At 41.5% G+C, this 14,812-nt stretch overlaps 1 protein-coding gene across 3 annotated transcripts in view; it reads right to left on the bottom strand.

The window, feature by feature from the left end:
• Nucleotides 1–14,812, bottom strand: part of ptk2aa (protein tyrosine kinase 2aa) — a 64,818-nt gene that overhangs the window by 43,554 nt on the left and 6,452 nt on the right. The window contains exon 1 of one of the 3 annotated variants that reach the window (XM_071204822.1): nt 4,456–4,526. The exons of the other annotated variants lie outside the window; for them this stretch is intronic. Coding sequence (XP_071060923.1) covers nt 4,456–4,474 — 19 coding nt within the window. The 5' untranslated portion in view covers nt 4,475–4,526. Of the gene's footprint in view, nt 1–4,455; nt 4,527–14,812 lie in introns of those variants that run through there. 3 annotated transcript variants of the gene reach the window in all.

The following is a 14,812-nucleotide window of genomic DNA, read 5'->3' as shown; positions in this document are numbered from 1 at the left end:
ATCCGTGAAGAATGCCTTCTCCAACTTTCTATTTTCCTAATGTGGGTTTGTGACCTATACTATTGTGGAGGAGTAAAATAAAAATATATAGAAGAGGTCTCGCTGCACAACAATAGTCAGACCTACGCCAACACACAAACAGTTGCTCACAGAATTATAGCTCTGTTAGATGAAAAAGAAAGAGAAAACAATTGGTTAGTCAAATTGAATTTAGTAATTAGATTGTTTAATACTGGTTAGCCATTAAATGGAGGTAATTATGTGCATACTTACACTAAGCTGTTTACACTAAAGATAACAAAACACAAAGGGAAAACAAACTGTCAGCTGCCTACTCACACACCTTAACATAAGTATAAGCAATATGCTAATGTTGAAAGTCACCATGTCGGCAGGCTGTGTATAATTGCACATTCTTCACAGGTCCTTGGTAACGGTAATTAGACAGAACAATCAAAAGAGAGTCTGCTATGCAATGATATCTTAACAACTGCTCTCACATCAGTAATTAAATAAAATACAGTTTGAAGGAGGTCAGAGAGTCAAGACAATTCTTATGCTGCAGATGGAAATCTCTAAAGGAGAAATTAAAAAGGCAAAGTGGTTGTTTTGCAATAATTGGAAAAACTACAAGAAAATAAAAAGGTGTGGTCAGTTGAAAAACACATGAACATAATCAAAAACACATGACTGTGCAACAAAGTACTGTGTTTCAACATTACATTACAATGTTTTTCATGCGTTTTTAGTGAGAGCTTGCGTTTATGTATTTGTGTCAAGATATCCTTGACATTTTCCCAATTTTGTTTGTGTTGCTATGGACTTACATGTATTTGTAAATTAAAAAGGCCGAAGCAGCTGACAAAGCGGCCCTGTTTGGAAATGGAAGTAATGATTGGAGATACGTAACAAAACAGTGTGCAGCTCAACAGTCTAAGACCAGACTGGCTGAGGAATTGAGCCAGATGTTCTGCTTCACACAAAATAATGAAACACTACTCCTGCAATAATCAACTGAATTAACCTGATGAGAGAGCGGTCAGCTGCCTGGTTGCTCTGTGTTTAATGGATAAAGCTGAGCTGGCACACGTACGTGTACCTGTGTGTGTGTGTGTGTGTGCGCGTGCGTGCGTGCGTGCGTGCGTGTGTGTGTGTGTGTGTGTGTGTGTGTCTGGACAATGGGGTGTTACTGGAGCGTGCAGTCTTACGATGCAACAACATCACCCCTCAGGCACCACACACACACACACACACACACACACACACACACACACACACACACACACACACACACGATGTTTTGAGCACAGTTTTGAGTTTGAAAGTGAAACAAAATGTGCTTAATAATTGTATAACATAAACAATAAGTCTGTGTTATTCATGGATTAATATTGAGTGAATAACGTAATAAAATAACGCCATTGTGATCCGTTACTAAGTCCTAATAGAAGCACATTTTATCATTATTCACATTCAGACAAACATCAAGCAATTATTCAAAACTTGTTACAAGAAAAATAAAATACGTTGCACACAGACACACACACACCAACACACAGATGATGCATACTCCAGATAATCCTACATGCAAGCAACATAATAAGGTCACGGGAACGCATGACTGCTCATACACATTTATCTTCAAAGCGCACACACTGACACACACATTCACTCAAGTGTGTAGAGTTCAGGTGCCGTGATAAAGCTAACTGGATTACTGGAGCGGCATGCATGGTACTGTATCACACCTGATACACAGTGTATAATGTATCTGACATATTAAGGATGAATGAACCAGTGAGATAGTGTTGGCTCTAAATATTACACCAGTCAGTTCAATAAATCAAAACATATGACACTTATGACCAATTCAATTGTGTTCCCTGGTGTTGATAACAGCATATGTACATTTAAAACATGTTTTTCTAGAAGAAGAAAATCAAACGTAGCATTGTCTTTCATTTTGTATGAGAGCAAACACTAGGGAGCTAGTTCATAAGGCTAACAAATTAATACTCAATTCTGATTGGTCAATGAAAGCCTGGCCTGACAGGCTTGACTCTATGCTCTGTTAGAGTAGGACCATTCTCATGTATGTCAAGCTAATTCTGCCTCTGGTCAAGTTCAAGTCCTTCTTTTAAAATATATTTTTGTGGAGCGTTCCCGTATTCGGATAAAGGGTGTTGTATAAAGATTATTCATTCCCCTGAGACATGTTTGTGATTTATATAACTTTTATCAATTGTACCTTTTCAATGCTTCCCCCTGGCAAATCCAAGATCAATCATCACATTTTAAGAACGGTGGGATTAAATGCTTGAGTGGAACAGTATGAGTGAAGCGTGTGTGTGTTTGAGCGTGTGCTTCTTATTTATCAAATTTACATCAATTATAAACCAAGATCGAAATATTAAAACATACTCAAATATAGATGACTCAACCTAGAAACAAAAAGCCGGTGGGGGATGGTTACGTGCCAGCCTTTACAACATACACACTAGGGGTGTAACGGATCACAAACATTTCGGTTCGGTACGTACCTCGGTTTTTAGGTCACGGTTCGGTTCGTTTTCGGTACAGCAGAAAAAATTATCACAAAACATAACATATATTTTTTTAATTATTATTAAACTGTGAATAATGTATTCACGCAAATAAATGCAAAATATAATAAAATAAACATTAAGGTGCAGTTTTTCGATGAACTGAAATAATCTGTATTTGAACTGTACTGTACTAGTACCTAAGCAGCCAGTTTGACATAATGACTTGCTTGTCATTGTATTTTCATGTTTTTTTAAAGAAAGATTAACTTGTCCACATTGCTTGCCGAAAGGGCAGATCAGCTGGCACTAACAATGTCTCCTGCTGTGGAGAACACACTCTCGCTAGGGACAGAGGTAGTAGCAGATACAGCCAGGTAGCGCTTTGCTAACATGGCAACATAAGGATATTTGCCGTTTGTAATAGCTTTGGCTCGGTCTGAACTTTTTGCGAGTGGTGGAGGCTTAAATGCTAGCGGGAGTTGGGTTTGCACTTCAGTCTTTTGGTACCGGTGATATTCACGTTTGGGTGATGCCTTTTCAAATGAGTGTGCAAGTTTGATGTATTGCCAGCCGCGTAACCAATGTTAGTTGAACAATGCCGACAAACAGCTTTGGTTCGGTCCACCTGTCTTTGTCCGTCATCCTTGTACGTAACTGTGAAACCAAAATGTTCCCAAACCGGAGACTTCAATGATGCTGGAGGATTTTCGGGCTCAACTTTATCTGCGTTCGCCATTTCGACAGTTCCTCAAATTACTGACTACATATGAACGCATCCCTCTGACCAGCTCGTCCAATGGAATGACTTGCTCGCTCTATGACGCGTTGAACACAATGGGAGCAAATTACTCTGAATGCTGCGACGCAGCACCTGAGATTACTTCCAAGAAGTTGTTCACGTTCTCAATTTTTTACGTTTAACGTTATATTCGTTCGGTACACTTCGGTACACACGTGTACCGAACCGAAGGGCCCGTACCGAATAATTTCGGTACGGGTACGTGTACCGTTACACCCCTAATACACACATGTGTAAACAGAACATACTGAAATAGACATCAACACCTACACACAGAGTCATGTGGGAAACACTCTACATAAGGACGCACATACTTGTATTCAAACACAACCTGCTAATTTGACACACATGTCTCCACACACACACACACACACACACACACACACACACACACACACACACACACACACACACACACACACACACACACACACACACACACACACACACACACACACACACACACACACACACACACACACACACACACACACACACACACACACACACACACACACACACACACACACACACACACACACACACACACACACACACACACACACACACACACACACACACACACACACACACACACACACACACACACACACACACACACACACACACACACACACACACAAGTTAAAGCCTCCTCCATACAGTTACCAAACACAAGCATCACCATACACACACAATTGTTCAGTTATTATGACTGACTTTCATTATTGATTAATCTGGAATATTAAATGTCAGAAATTAACAATAGGAAATCCATGTCATAACAACTAAGAGACCAACTAAACAACTTAAATATTGTGTTTTGTTTTACTAACAGTTATCCAAAGCTGATTTCTATACAATAGAAAACTGCCGATATCATCAATACTTACAACAGTACTACTCAGTAATGACAGTAAGAAAAAACAACCGAACAATTCAACCCGAACCAACGCCTTATGATAGATACATACAGTATAACCTGATATACAAATGTATTTTGCCAAACCAACAAACTTTTAATAATATGTTTAGACTTAAGATCCTACCATTCATAAAATCTAACAAAGTGAACATACAATACTTTATACTGTATGTTTCAAATCTTACCATAGTACAGTCCTTCCATTTTAAGTCCAGAAGAGAAGAGAAGAAGAGAGTAATCCCCCCGAGAGGCAGCTAAATTAGAAAAGCCAAAATCCGGGGCTTCTGTGGTCTTTGGGCTGAATTTGAGATGTGCTAGCCAGCTAACTCACTAATGATGGCTAATGTCGGCTTAAGCTTACAACCCTGCCTCCTCCTCCTCCTCCTCCTCCTCCTCCTCCTCCCTCTACTACTACTACTACTCCACTGACACTCGTATACACAGCAGCACAAGTGGGAGTAGAGGGAAGGAGGGAAAGAGCGAGGGGTGGTAGGCAGCCTATGACTGTGAAAGGGGGAGGTATACGAAAGACAGAAAAGGAGGAAAGAGGGGGGGTGTCTTTGTGTCCCAGGAGAGGGGTGGAGGGGGAGAGAGGGAGCCAGATGTACAGGCAATGCAAAAGAGGAGGGAAAGACAAGAGAAAATAAATGATGCAACTTTATGAAAATAAGTGAGAAACATGAAGGGGAAAGAGACAACTGAAGAATATGGGGAAGAAAAGAAGAGAAAGTGAGGAGGAAATAATTTAATGGAAAAAGACAGAGCTGAGAATGACAGAGAGAGAGAGGAAGAAGAGTGTGAGCTGTGTTGCCTTTGGCTATTCTGCCCCTCTGACACAAATGCACCGAGGAGCTACTCAATTAGTCATAATGCAATATTCTCAACCCAACGTTTTCCAAAGAAATCATCAATCTTCAGAACAAAAACACGGGGAATAACAGACAATTGTTCCACTGACTTTGTTTGGTGAGGGGTGCACATTTAATCCAATTACACTGAAATCAAATCAGACACAGGGGTAGAGGGCATGGTAAACCCACCCTACACTAATATTTTGGGACAGAATTGACTGACCCTAAAGGCTTGAACCTTGACAACTGATTTAAAACTAATTGAGAACACATGATGATTAACAAAAGATAGTAATAAAGTTTTAGGAATATGATGTTTTGTCAACATGGATAGATTCATAAATAATAATTTTGGCTATTACAATTCATAATTACAAAAATATTTATGTTTATTTAAAGAAATCTATAATTTCCCTCTAATTATCAGGGCTGATAATAATGATGATTGCAGTAGCAAGTGAAATGATCAGGGGCCTCATTTATAAACGGTGCGTATGCTCAAAAGATGGCGTACGCAATGTTTGCGATTTATAAAAAACAAACTTGACGGGAAAATGTGCGGTCCTCCACGCAAACTCTGACCCATGCGTACGCGGTACGCACAAAAACGGGAGGGACGAGAAACTGCGTTGGCAGAAGGAAGAATGGAGAGAAATATGTGAAAATAATACTATAAATATAATGTTACCTCTCATGTAGCCTATCATATATGAATAATTAATTCGCAAAAATTGATTATGCCAATCTTAAAATGATTAAACAAACGCCTGTTTGAGACTCCTCAGTGCACACAAAAATATGTTATTGAAAACCACCTTGAATATGTTCTCATAAATGATGCGGTATGCAGAAGGGTAGAATTACGTCTAAACTGCGGCCGTTTTGCTTTTCTATAGGTTGTACAGATACGAGCATGGTTTTATATACTATCATGTTTAATCATGTTTTATGCCGTTTGCTAAGACTTGATAAGTCGCTCATAAAACACAGGAGGTATGGAAACTAAGAACACCATATATTTGGTAGATTTGGCAGCTGATATAACACAACACATTTGACACAAACACACTGCCTGAAGAAGGTTATATGTATTTTGTCATTAACTTTTTTCGGACCACTTATTTATTTATTTTGGTGACGATCCGACCTTCATGCTGCTACTCTGGTTCAAACTGCATCCACCAAACAATGTGATTTATCTCCACCTCCCCAAAAGAACCAAAATCTGACACGGTGTGCGATGTCTTTTTTAGCTGTTCTGTCGTGATTTCCTGCGATCTTCTTCATGCAGTCAGTCAAAATGAATATTAATACGGGGCGTTTCTTTGACTATTTATAGGCAAATATGGGCGTTACGTCAAGCCCGCAAAAGCTGCGCCGCATTTCGCGTTGATTCTGATTTATAAAAAGGGAAAATACGCAGTGTTTTATAAATCGGAAAATGTCTGCATATTTATTTGCTTTGTCCTACGTAAGCAACCTTCCCACGTAAATCCTACGCAAGGCTTTATAAATGAGGCCCCAGAACATTAATATTAGCCACCAATAATATATCAATTATTAATTTAATGTTTTTATGAATTCCTAATGAAAATGAATCGTTCATGTCTTCATGGGGTGCAGGCAGCCAGGTACTCTTCGTGGAGTCTGACATTTTTCAACTCCCTTCAGGCCTTTCAAAAGGTTGGGGCCACGGTGGCAAAAAGAGGCCTCGTCGTGGGTCTTAGATCAGACCCTAAAAACACCTGAGAGACAACTACAGTACTGGAAGGATCTATTGGGTTCATTTCTTAAAACTAGTCAGACATGGAGTTAGAAGCAAGAGCATTTAGTGATTTGTAAACATGTAAACTCTAGCCAGTGCAGCGTTTTTAATGTGCGTGTGCAATCTTTCTGGTCCTTCTGGTCCTTGTTAACACACAGGAAAAATAAACACTTGTTAAAATGCTATTGTAATGACAGGTGTCATCTGACATTAAAAGTTGTATGTAGAATTATAGAAAGACTCATAAGACACAGAAGGAGTCAGCATTTGAGAGCACGAACATCCTTGGCCCACAGGCAGAAATCTGTTGTTGCTGGAACTTCCCGATGGCAGTTTTCCACTGTCAGCGCCTGCAGATATGGACCACAAAATGTGCTCAAACTGCCATAAAATCACTTGGCTGTCACTGATTGTTGATTTTATAGTCAGTAAGTATGTCACATTATTGACTATGAATGAGCCATGACAGAAAACATCTCTCTCTCCCTCTCTTTATCTCTCTCTCTCTCTCTCTCTCATACAAGCAACACACAGGCAGACAGACAGGATGAGAGTTGCCCAGGAGTAAAGCAGATTAATGGGCCACTGGATTAGTAGGCCAAGATGTCAAACACATACTCACACACACCCCTAGTATTTTGACTCTCATTTAGAAGGTGGATCTAAGCTCAGGCCTTTATCCCTGCTTGATGAGCTGGTGTGTTAACATCGCCCTCTAGTGATAAAGTGTCAAATAGTCAAAGAGCAACCCTGCTGCTGTCAAATGCTTTTTCCTTAAATGTGTTTGCCAATGGGTCTGCCAGGTTTAATGTGATATTTCACTATGCCTGAACATCAATACAAAAACAGCTCTTATTTCATTTAGTTAGTTCAAAGCAAACGGGCATGGCAAAAGTAAACAAAACCGCCTCTGCAAAAGACGAAAGAAATGAACCAAATGTACCAAGTAAAGTTAAGAATGTATTAGACGCATCAATTATAAGCTTGGCTTCAAGCACAAAGGAAAAATAACACCAGCGTTTTGAGGTTGCTGTTTTTGACAATGCTGACATTTATATTAAAATTGTTTAGTAACACCTAAAGCATGTTAGCAGTCGAAGAGACCAAGTCAGCATTGGGACTATTCTTCAATGAACCTTTGTTACAAGAGAGTCCCTGCTATGGTGACTAATCACACAGAAGTACACACACATTGACACACAGGCAGACACACACTGTGGCATTATACCCACATCTGACCTCAGCAGCAGTAGTTTAAGGTAGCACAACAGTCTGTGAATAAGTGTATGTATGTGTGTGTGTGTGTGTGCGTGTTTGTTCGTGTGTGTGCATGTGCGCAGGTGTGTGTCATGGACTCGTATCCAGGTGTTTCACTGCTGATCAGTCTGTGTGTTGCCTGTGATCTATTGTGACTGTGTGTTTTTGTGGGTGTGTGCCTGGCTGTGCATGAATCTAGAGAAAAGATGAGGTCATATGATTGGCTCAGCAGACACAGTAATGTCTGCTTTGGACTCTTTGTTTAAGTAATGAACCTGGCAAGTGCTACTGAAATATTATATGTCCAGTTTAAGCTGAAAAGCAGTCACTCAATACTAGTTACAAATGATACATAAACACATCTTCATTGTCTACATTGCAAGTTGTTATCTGGCCTTATCACTAAGCTGTACTAAGTTGAGAGAAAAAAAGTTTGATTTACTTATTTACCACAAGGTTTGTGTGACACTAGATTTTGATTAGGGATCGACCGATATGGCTTTTTCAAGGCCGATACCGATACCGATTATTAGTAATCAAGGAGACCGATAACCGATATTTGGAACCGATATACATTTGCAGTAAAATCAGAAAATCTTGCTGTCAAAATGTAGAATAACACAAACTCCAACACAACTCAACACAACTTCTTTGAAATGCATGTAAGCATATATTATGTTTAATGAACTTTTAAACATCTTACAACTGGTTTCCTCTCTGAGCCCTTTTCTTTAGTGCAGCCATCTGCTATGAGTTAGAGAGAGACAGGAAGTGGGGCTGCAGGCTGACATGCTTAACTAACAATAATGCTTAATTTATTATATCAAACCAATGCCTGTCTGTCTAGCATAAAATCCCAATAAGCTGCTAGCAACTGCAAAACACTAGTGCTAGCTAATGTTTTGCAAACTATTAAAAGTGAGGCTATTACAGTAGACCTAACGTTAGACTAGTAGCCTCACTTCTAATATTTTGCTAAACATTTGCTAGATACATGTTGGCTACAGTGGCGGCTGGTGGAAAATATTTTTGGTGGGGCTATTGATAGAGTGAGTAAAAAAAATTTTTTCGGGACAAATGACCCCTTAAATTAGGACTTCTGGTGATGTAATGGCGCGTTTCCAGTGCAGCGTGGAGCTCGCTTTAATGCTGCGTTCAGACCGGACGCGATGCGAATATTCGCTTCGCTCTAAACGCTCCTATCGCATCGCTTTTAGTCGCTCGAGTTTCACCGCAGCTGTCAGCTGTGTTTACTCGCATCATTCAAACATGACGCGCTGGCTCGGGAGCTACAACAACATGAACATATTTTACCGTGATTAAATTGTAATACACGTTTCTAAATGATGCCGACGTAACAACATACTGATACCGGTTAGTAAAAACCATGAATTAATGCTTTGACAAGTCTGCAGACAGACGGCAGGCGAAAAACCTTTTAGAATGCTTGTTCCCTGAATGGAGCTTGGCTAAGCTAACGCTATGCTCCGACCGTACACACTCACAACAACGGCCTACAGACATAAATAAACCAGCGACTGTATTCTCCATGACACAGACAGTCTGTGGTTTGTACTTGTTTAACTTTTGTCTAGTTTCTGAACAGATCGTATCTGTCCCCGGCTGTTTGAAGAGCAAGCATGTGAAACAAAAGATAGCATTTACCTGTTTGCATCCAGCTAGCCATGTGAGAAGCCTTGTTGATACGTTTTGTCTTTTTCACGAGCCTGCTGTGATATATACAAATCGGGTTGGTCCGGTCCAAGGTCTTTAAGTATCAATTTATCTCCCAAACTTCTCCTTTCAAAAGGATTGGAGAGTAGCTCTTGGGCGGACCGAGGCTCCGGCGACTCCACCTGCACACCATTCTCATCCAAATACTGCGTCACCTTGGTTACTCACGAGTCTAAAAAACAAATCACGTCAACGCACGTAAGCAACATGGGCGCCAACCTGAGCGCCCACGTGACCAAAATATTTGACGGCGCTGATTGGCTGAAATTATGTTTCGGCGGCACAGTTTACTATTGAGACTTTTGCAACCTGCTGGTTGCTGCTGTTTCGCTCGGGGGCTCTGCCCCGTAATGATAAACTAATGCCATGGGCAAGGCCAGGCAGGAAACAGGTGACTTATCAGTAACTTTAGACATCGTAACACAATTTTAAACGAGATTGTATTGTAGATTATACATTTTTGTGATACTAATTGTATGATATTTACCTTGTTCATTAAAAATTAAAATATAAAATATATATATTTTTTAAATATATATTTTTTAAATATATTTTTTTTTATTTAATATTTATTTTTATTTTTTATTTTGTATCTGGCAAGAGGTGGGGCGGCGCCCCTATGGGCCGGCCGCCACTGGTTGGCTAGCTAATGAGCTTCACATCAACCTGAAAAACTGCGAGGCTCCACTCGCAGCCCCCCCTCCGCACCACTCCGCACCACAGTTACGGAGCGTCCACACTACAGCTCCAAAAATAGCTTGGAGCTGGGCGTGTCTGGAGCTTGGGGATTTTATTCAAGCAACACGGCCAACAACCAATCACATGAATCTCCCGCCCCCGACATACAAAGCAAAAACCCCCGGGGATTTTATGCGAGCAATATATATATAAACTCCCCAAACAGGCGAAAACCTACCAATTTCCCCCACTGTCTCTGCCACCTCCCTCCATGCCTGGTTCCTCCGGTTTGTATCCCGGGAGGTGAAGAGGGTCTGGTCATACAAAACCGGGTGATTCGCTACGGCGATAGTTAGTTTCTCCTCCGACTTTTTTTGAAATATAGAAATGAACGGCGGGATATCTCTCCCAGCTTAGACGCGGTTTGATTGGCTAGCGCTTCAGCTGTCAGATTTTGGGAAACGGGATTTGATTGGCTGGCGCTGGCTACTCCGGCGTCCAGAAGTTGAACAATGTTCAACTTCTGGTCGCCTGGGTCGCCTGAGACGCCTCGCTCTGCTACCCACAATTCAGTTCGGCGAAAAAGCGCGGCTACGTGACGTCACCCCATTGAAAGTGAATGGGCAGTTTGGAGCAGCTTGGAGCTTTCGACGCTGTAGTGTAGACGGGCCGTTACTCCGCTGTGAGACGCTGCACGCTGACTGACTTCCCGCGTCCCTGTGTAACTGGGAAGCTGATAGAATTTGATCAATAGATCGTGCTGTTTTTGCAACTTCAGCATAGGGGATAGGGATGTTTATTGAACTTCGGCTTTCAACTGATTTACCTTCAAAACACATGTATGGCTCTGCCGCTCAGCGCTGCTGCTTGCCTCTGTGTCTGCGTTCTTCGCACCTGCCTGTAATCTGAGAAGGTCCCGCCTCTATGGCTGGCTCCCGCCCGGAAAATCTTCAGTGTTGATTGACACTTCAGTAATAGCCTATCAGATAGCGCTGTGGGCGGGACATTGCTCGTGTACAGAGAGTGGTGACTGCAGACAGAGAAACGGCCGCATCAGAGCCAAAGTGTTATCGGCAATTTTATAAAAAAAAGGCCGATACCGATAATCGGTCAAATGATGAATATCGGCCCCGATAATCGGCCTGGCCGATAATCAGTCGACCCCTAATTTTGATATGACAAAATGTTGCCAGTGCACCACGAAAGATTCAGAACTGTACTGTGCCAAGAAAATGTATAGCTAGCAAAACCACAACGTTTTACTAGGGATTAGTGTCCTTTTTATACTGTGGATCTTCTACGAATTAAACAAATGAGATCGACCAATTTAAGAGCTTTAAGTGCTGGCAGGCAACTTTTGTTACCTCTGGTTTGTCCATTTCCAAATGTAACGCTAAGCTCCGCAAACAAGCTGCTGGCAGAAGCTTCATATGTAGAGTACAAAGATGACATTTCTAAAAGAACTATAGAAATAAGGTGCATTTGGTGAATCATAAGATATCATAACTGGTGGACAGCTGAACAAATGGACCGGCCCAATGGGGAGTTAAAGAAACATCCCACCAGGGTTACAGAAGACTGATTGATGTTGAGTAGGAAATGACAGATGTTCTATATGAACGGACACAGAGATTATGTTTTCATGTCCTTAAAAATCTAGGGATAGTACATCTTGGGACCCTTTCTTTATGCCTAATTTCTCTATTTCTGTTTTTCTCTCGCTTTTTCTCCACCCAGCTTTCTCCTCCTCCCACCTCTTTTCTCTCTGTGTCTATATGACAAAGCCCAACAATCACTTCTTTCTGTGTCTCCCTCTGTGACTCACTGCAATGCAATTACACTGCCTGTCCCCTCAAACACACTCAAACACAGAGGGGGAAAACGTATTTACAATATCTGTGGTTGTGATTTTCTAGTCCAGTTCAGTCACTTCTTCACTTTGAGAAAACCCAGGGAGCAAGAGAGTGGTCATTAGTCTGGTGAGTCATTTTGGTTAAATCAAGGATTAAGTAAGTATTCACACACACACACACACACACACACACACACACACACACACACACACACACACACACACACACACACACACACACACACACACACACACACACACACACACACACACACACACACACACACACACACACACACACACACACACACACACACACACACACACACACACACACACACACACACACACACACACACACACACACACACACACACACACACACACACACACCAATGACCTGCATGACTGAAGGGAACGCGCTGTGTGTGTGTGTGTGTGTGTGTGTGGCTATGTGTGTCCTTGTGTGTGCATGCGCCAAGGAGGGACAAGTCATTAACTACAATGTCATTTCCTGCCATTGTAGCACATTTCAGGGCCCACGGTAAGAATCCTGCACTGCAGATTGGTCCATTTACACACACTAAAACAACTGTACTGTATTTGGAGAAGATTAGAAAATCTGCCAATATATATTGTGTTCCGTTTGGACTCATGAATGGGTTAACCATGACTGAACAATAAAGAAAGTCATTTTATATTACACACTAGCCAACTGCTTTAAAAGACTTCCAACAACACACACTCCTTCTCATTTAAAGGTGGGGTAGGTAAGTTTGAGAAACCGGCTCGAGATACACTTTTTGTTATATTCCATGGAATGTTCTTAACATCCTGATAGCAATGAATATCTTAAGTGCTTTGACACAAAATCCATAAAAAAAAAGTCATCTGTGGAAGCCGTAGCACTGTAAAAAGCACGACCAATCATTTTAGCAGGCCCGGCTAAAATAACTGGATGGCCTACCTGCCCGTCAGCCTTCCATCTGTGCACAAACTTATCTCGTGCCATCATTTTTTTTCTTCTTTAAACTGTGGGTTTTCTCCAGAAGTTTTTCCTTGTACGATGTGAGGGTCTAAGGATAGAGGGTGTCGTTTTTTCACATACTGATATTCTGAACAATCTGTGCTGTTGTATACGGTGGCCCTGAAGTGCAAGACACCACAGCATTTCACAAAACGCCGCAGCATTTCACAAAACGCCACAGCATTTCAGAAAACGCCGCAGCATTTCACAAAACGCCGCAGCATTTCACAAAACGCAACAGCATTTCACAAAACGCAACAGCATTTCACAAAACGCCACAGCATTTCACATTGGACGGAAAGGGTATTCCTTAGGGAGAACACTTCTTGTTTGTGATTGGACAGAGCAGCCAGAGAAGCACTGCTGTGATTGGTTGTTTTTGCTGCCAGTCAAGAAATGACGCTTCGTGATTAGCCCAACACATCAGCCGTTAGCTGTTAGCACACACTCAGAGCTCACAGCTCCTCATATCTGTTCAGAAACTGGACAAAAGTGAAACATGTACAAACCACAGACTGTCTATGTCATGGTGAATACAGTCGCTGCTTTATTTATGTCTGTATGACGTTGTTGTGAGTGTGGACGGAGCAGATACAGGTTAGTTTAGCCTGATGGATCCGATTCCGATAGGATTTACATGGAGATACGGCCCGCCCCCTCTCCAGCGTCTTGTTTGAATGACAGGAGTAAACACAGAATTAATGCTTTATTAACTCATGGTTTTTAAGGGGCTTATCTCCATGTAAATACTATGGTAGACCACCCAATATTCGCATCGCTCTAATCGCTGGAGTTTCACCGAGGCTGTCAGCTGTGTTTGCTCCTGTCAATGCTGTCATTCAAACAAGAGGCGCTGGAGAGGGGACGGGGCGTATCTCCATGTAAATCCTACAACAAAATGAACATATTTGACCGTGATTTAATTGTAATACACGTTTCAAAGTGATGCCGAAGTAACTACATACTGATAACAGTTAGTAAAAACCATGAATTAACGCTTTGACAAGTCTGCAAACAAGACGGCAGGCGAAAAGCTTTTAAAATGCGTGTTTTCTGAATCGGATTCATCAGGCTAAACTAACCTTTAGCTGCTCCGTCCACACTCACAACAACATCATACAGACATAAATAAAGCAGCGACTGTATTCGCCATGACAGACAGTCTGTGGTTTGTACATGTTTAACTTTTGTCCAGTTTCTGAACAGATATGAGGAGCTGTGAGATCTGAGTGTGTGCTAACGGCTGATGTGTTGGGACCATACGTTGTGGGACCATGGTTGGGACATATTTCGCTGTCGGGTGTTGACCAATCACGAAGCGTCATTTCTTGACTGGCAGCAAAAACAACCAATCACAGCAGTGCTTCTCTGGCTGGCT

Source organism: Pseudochaenichthys georgianus, chromosome 11 (genome assembly GCF_902827115.2).
Source record: "Pseudochaenichthys georgianus chromosome 11, fPseGeo1.2, whole genome shotgun sequence".
Lineage (NCBI taxonomy): Eukaryota > Metazoa > Chordata > Actinopteri > Perciformes > Channichthyidae > Pseudochaenichthys > Pseudochaenichthys georgianus.
Note: the sequence above shows the minus strand (reverse complement) of the source record. Positions and strands in the feature narration are given on the sequence as shown.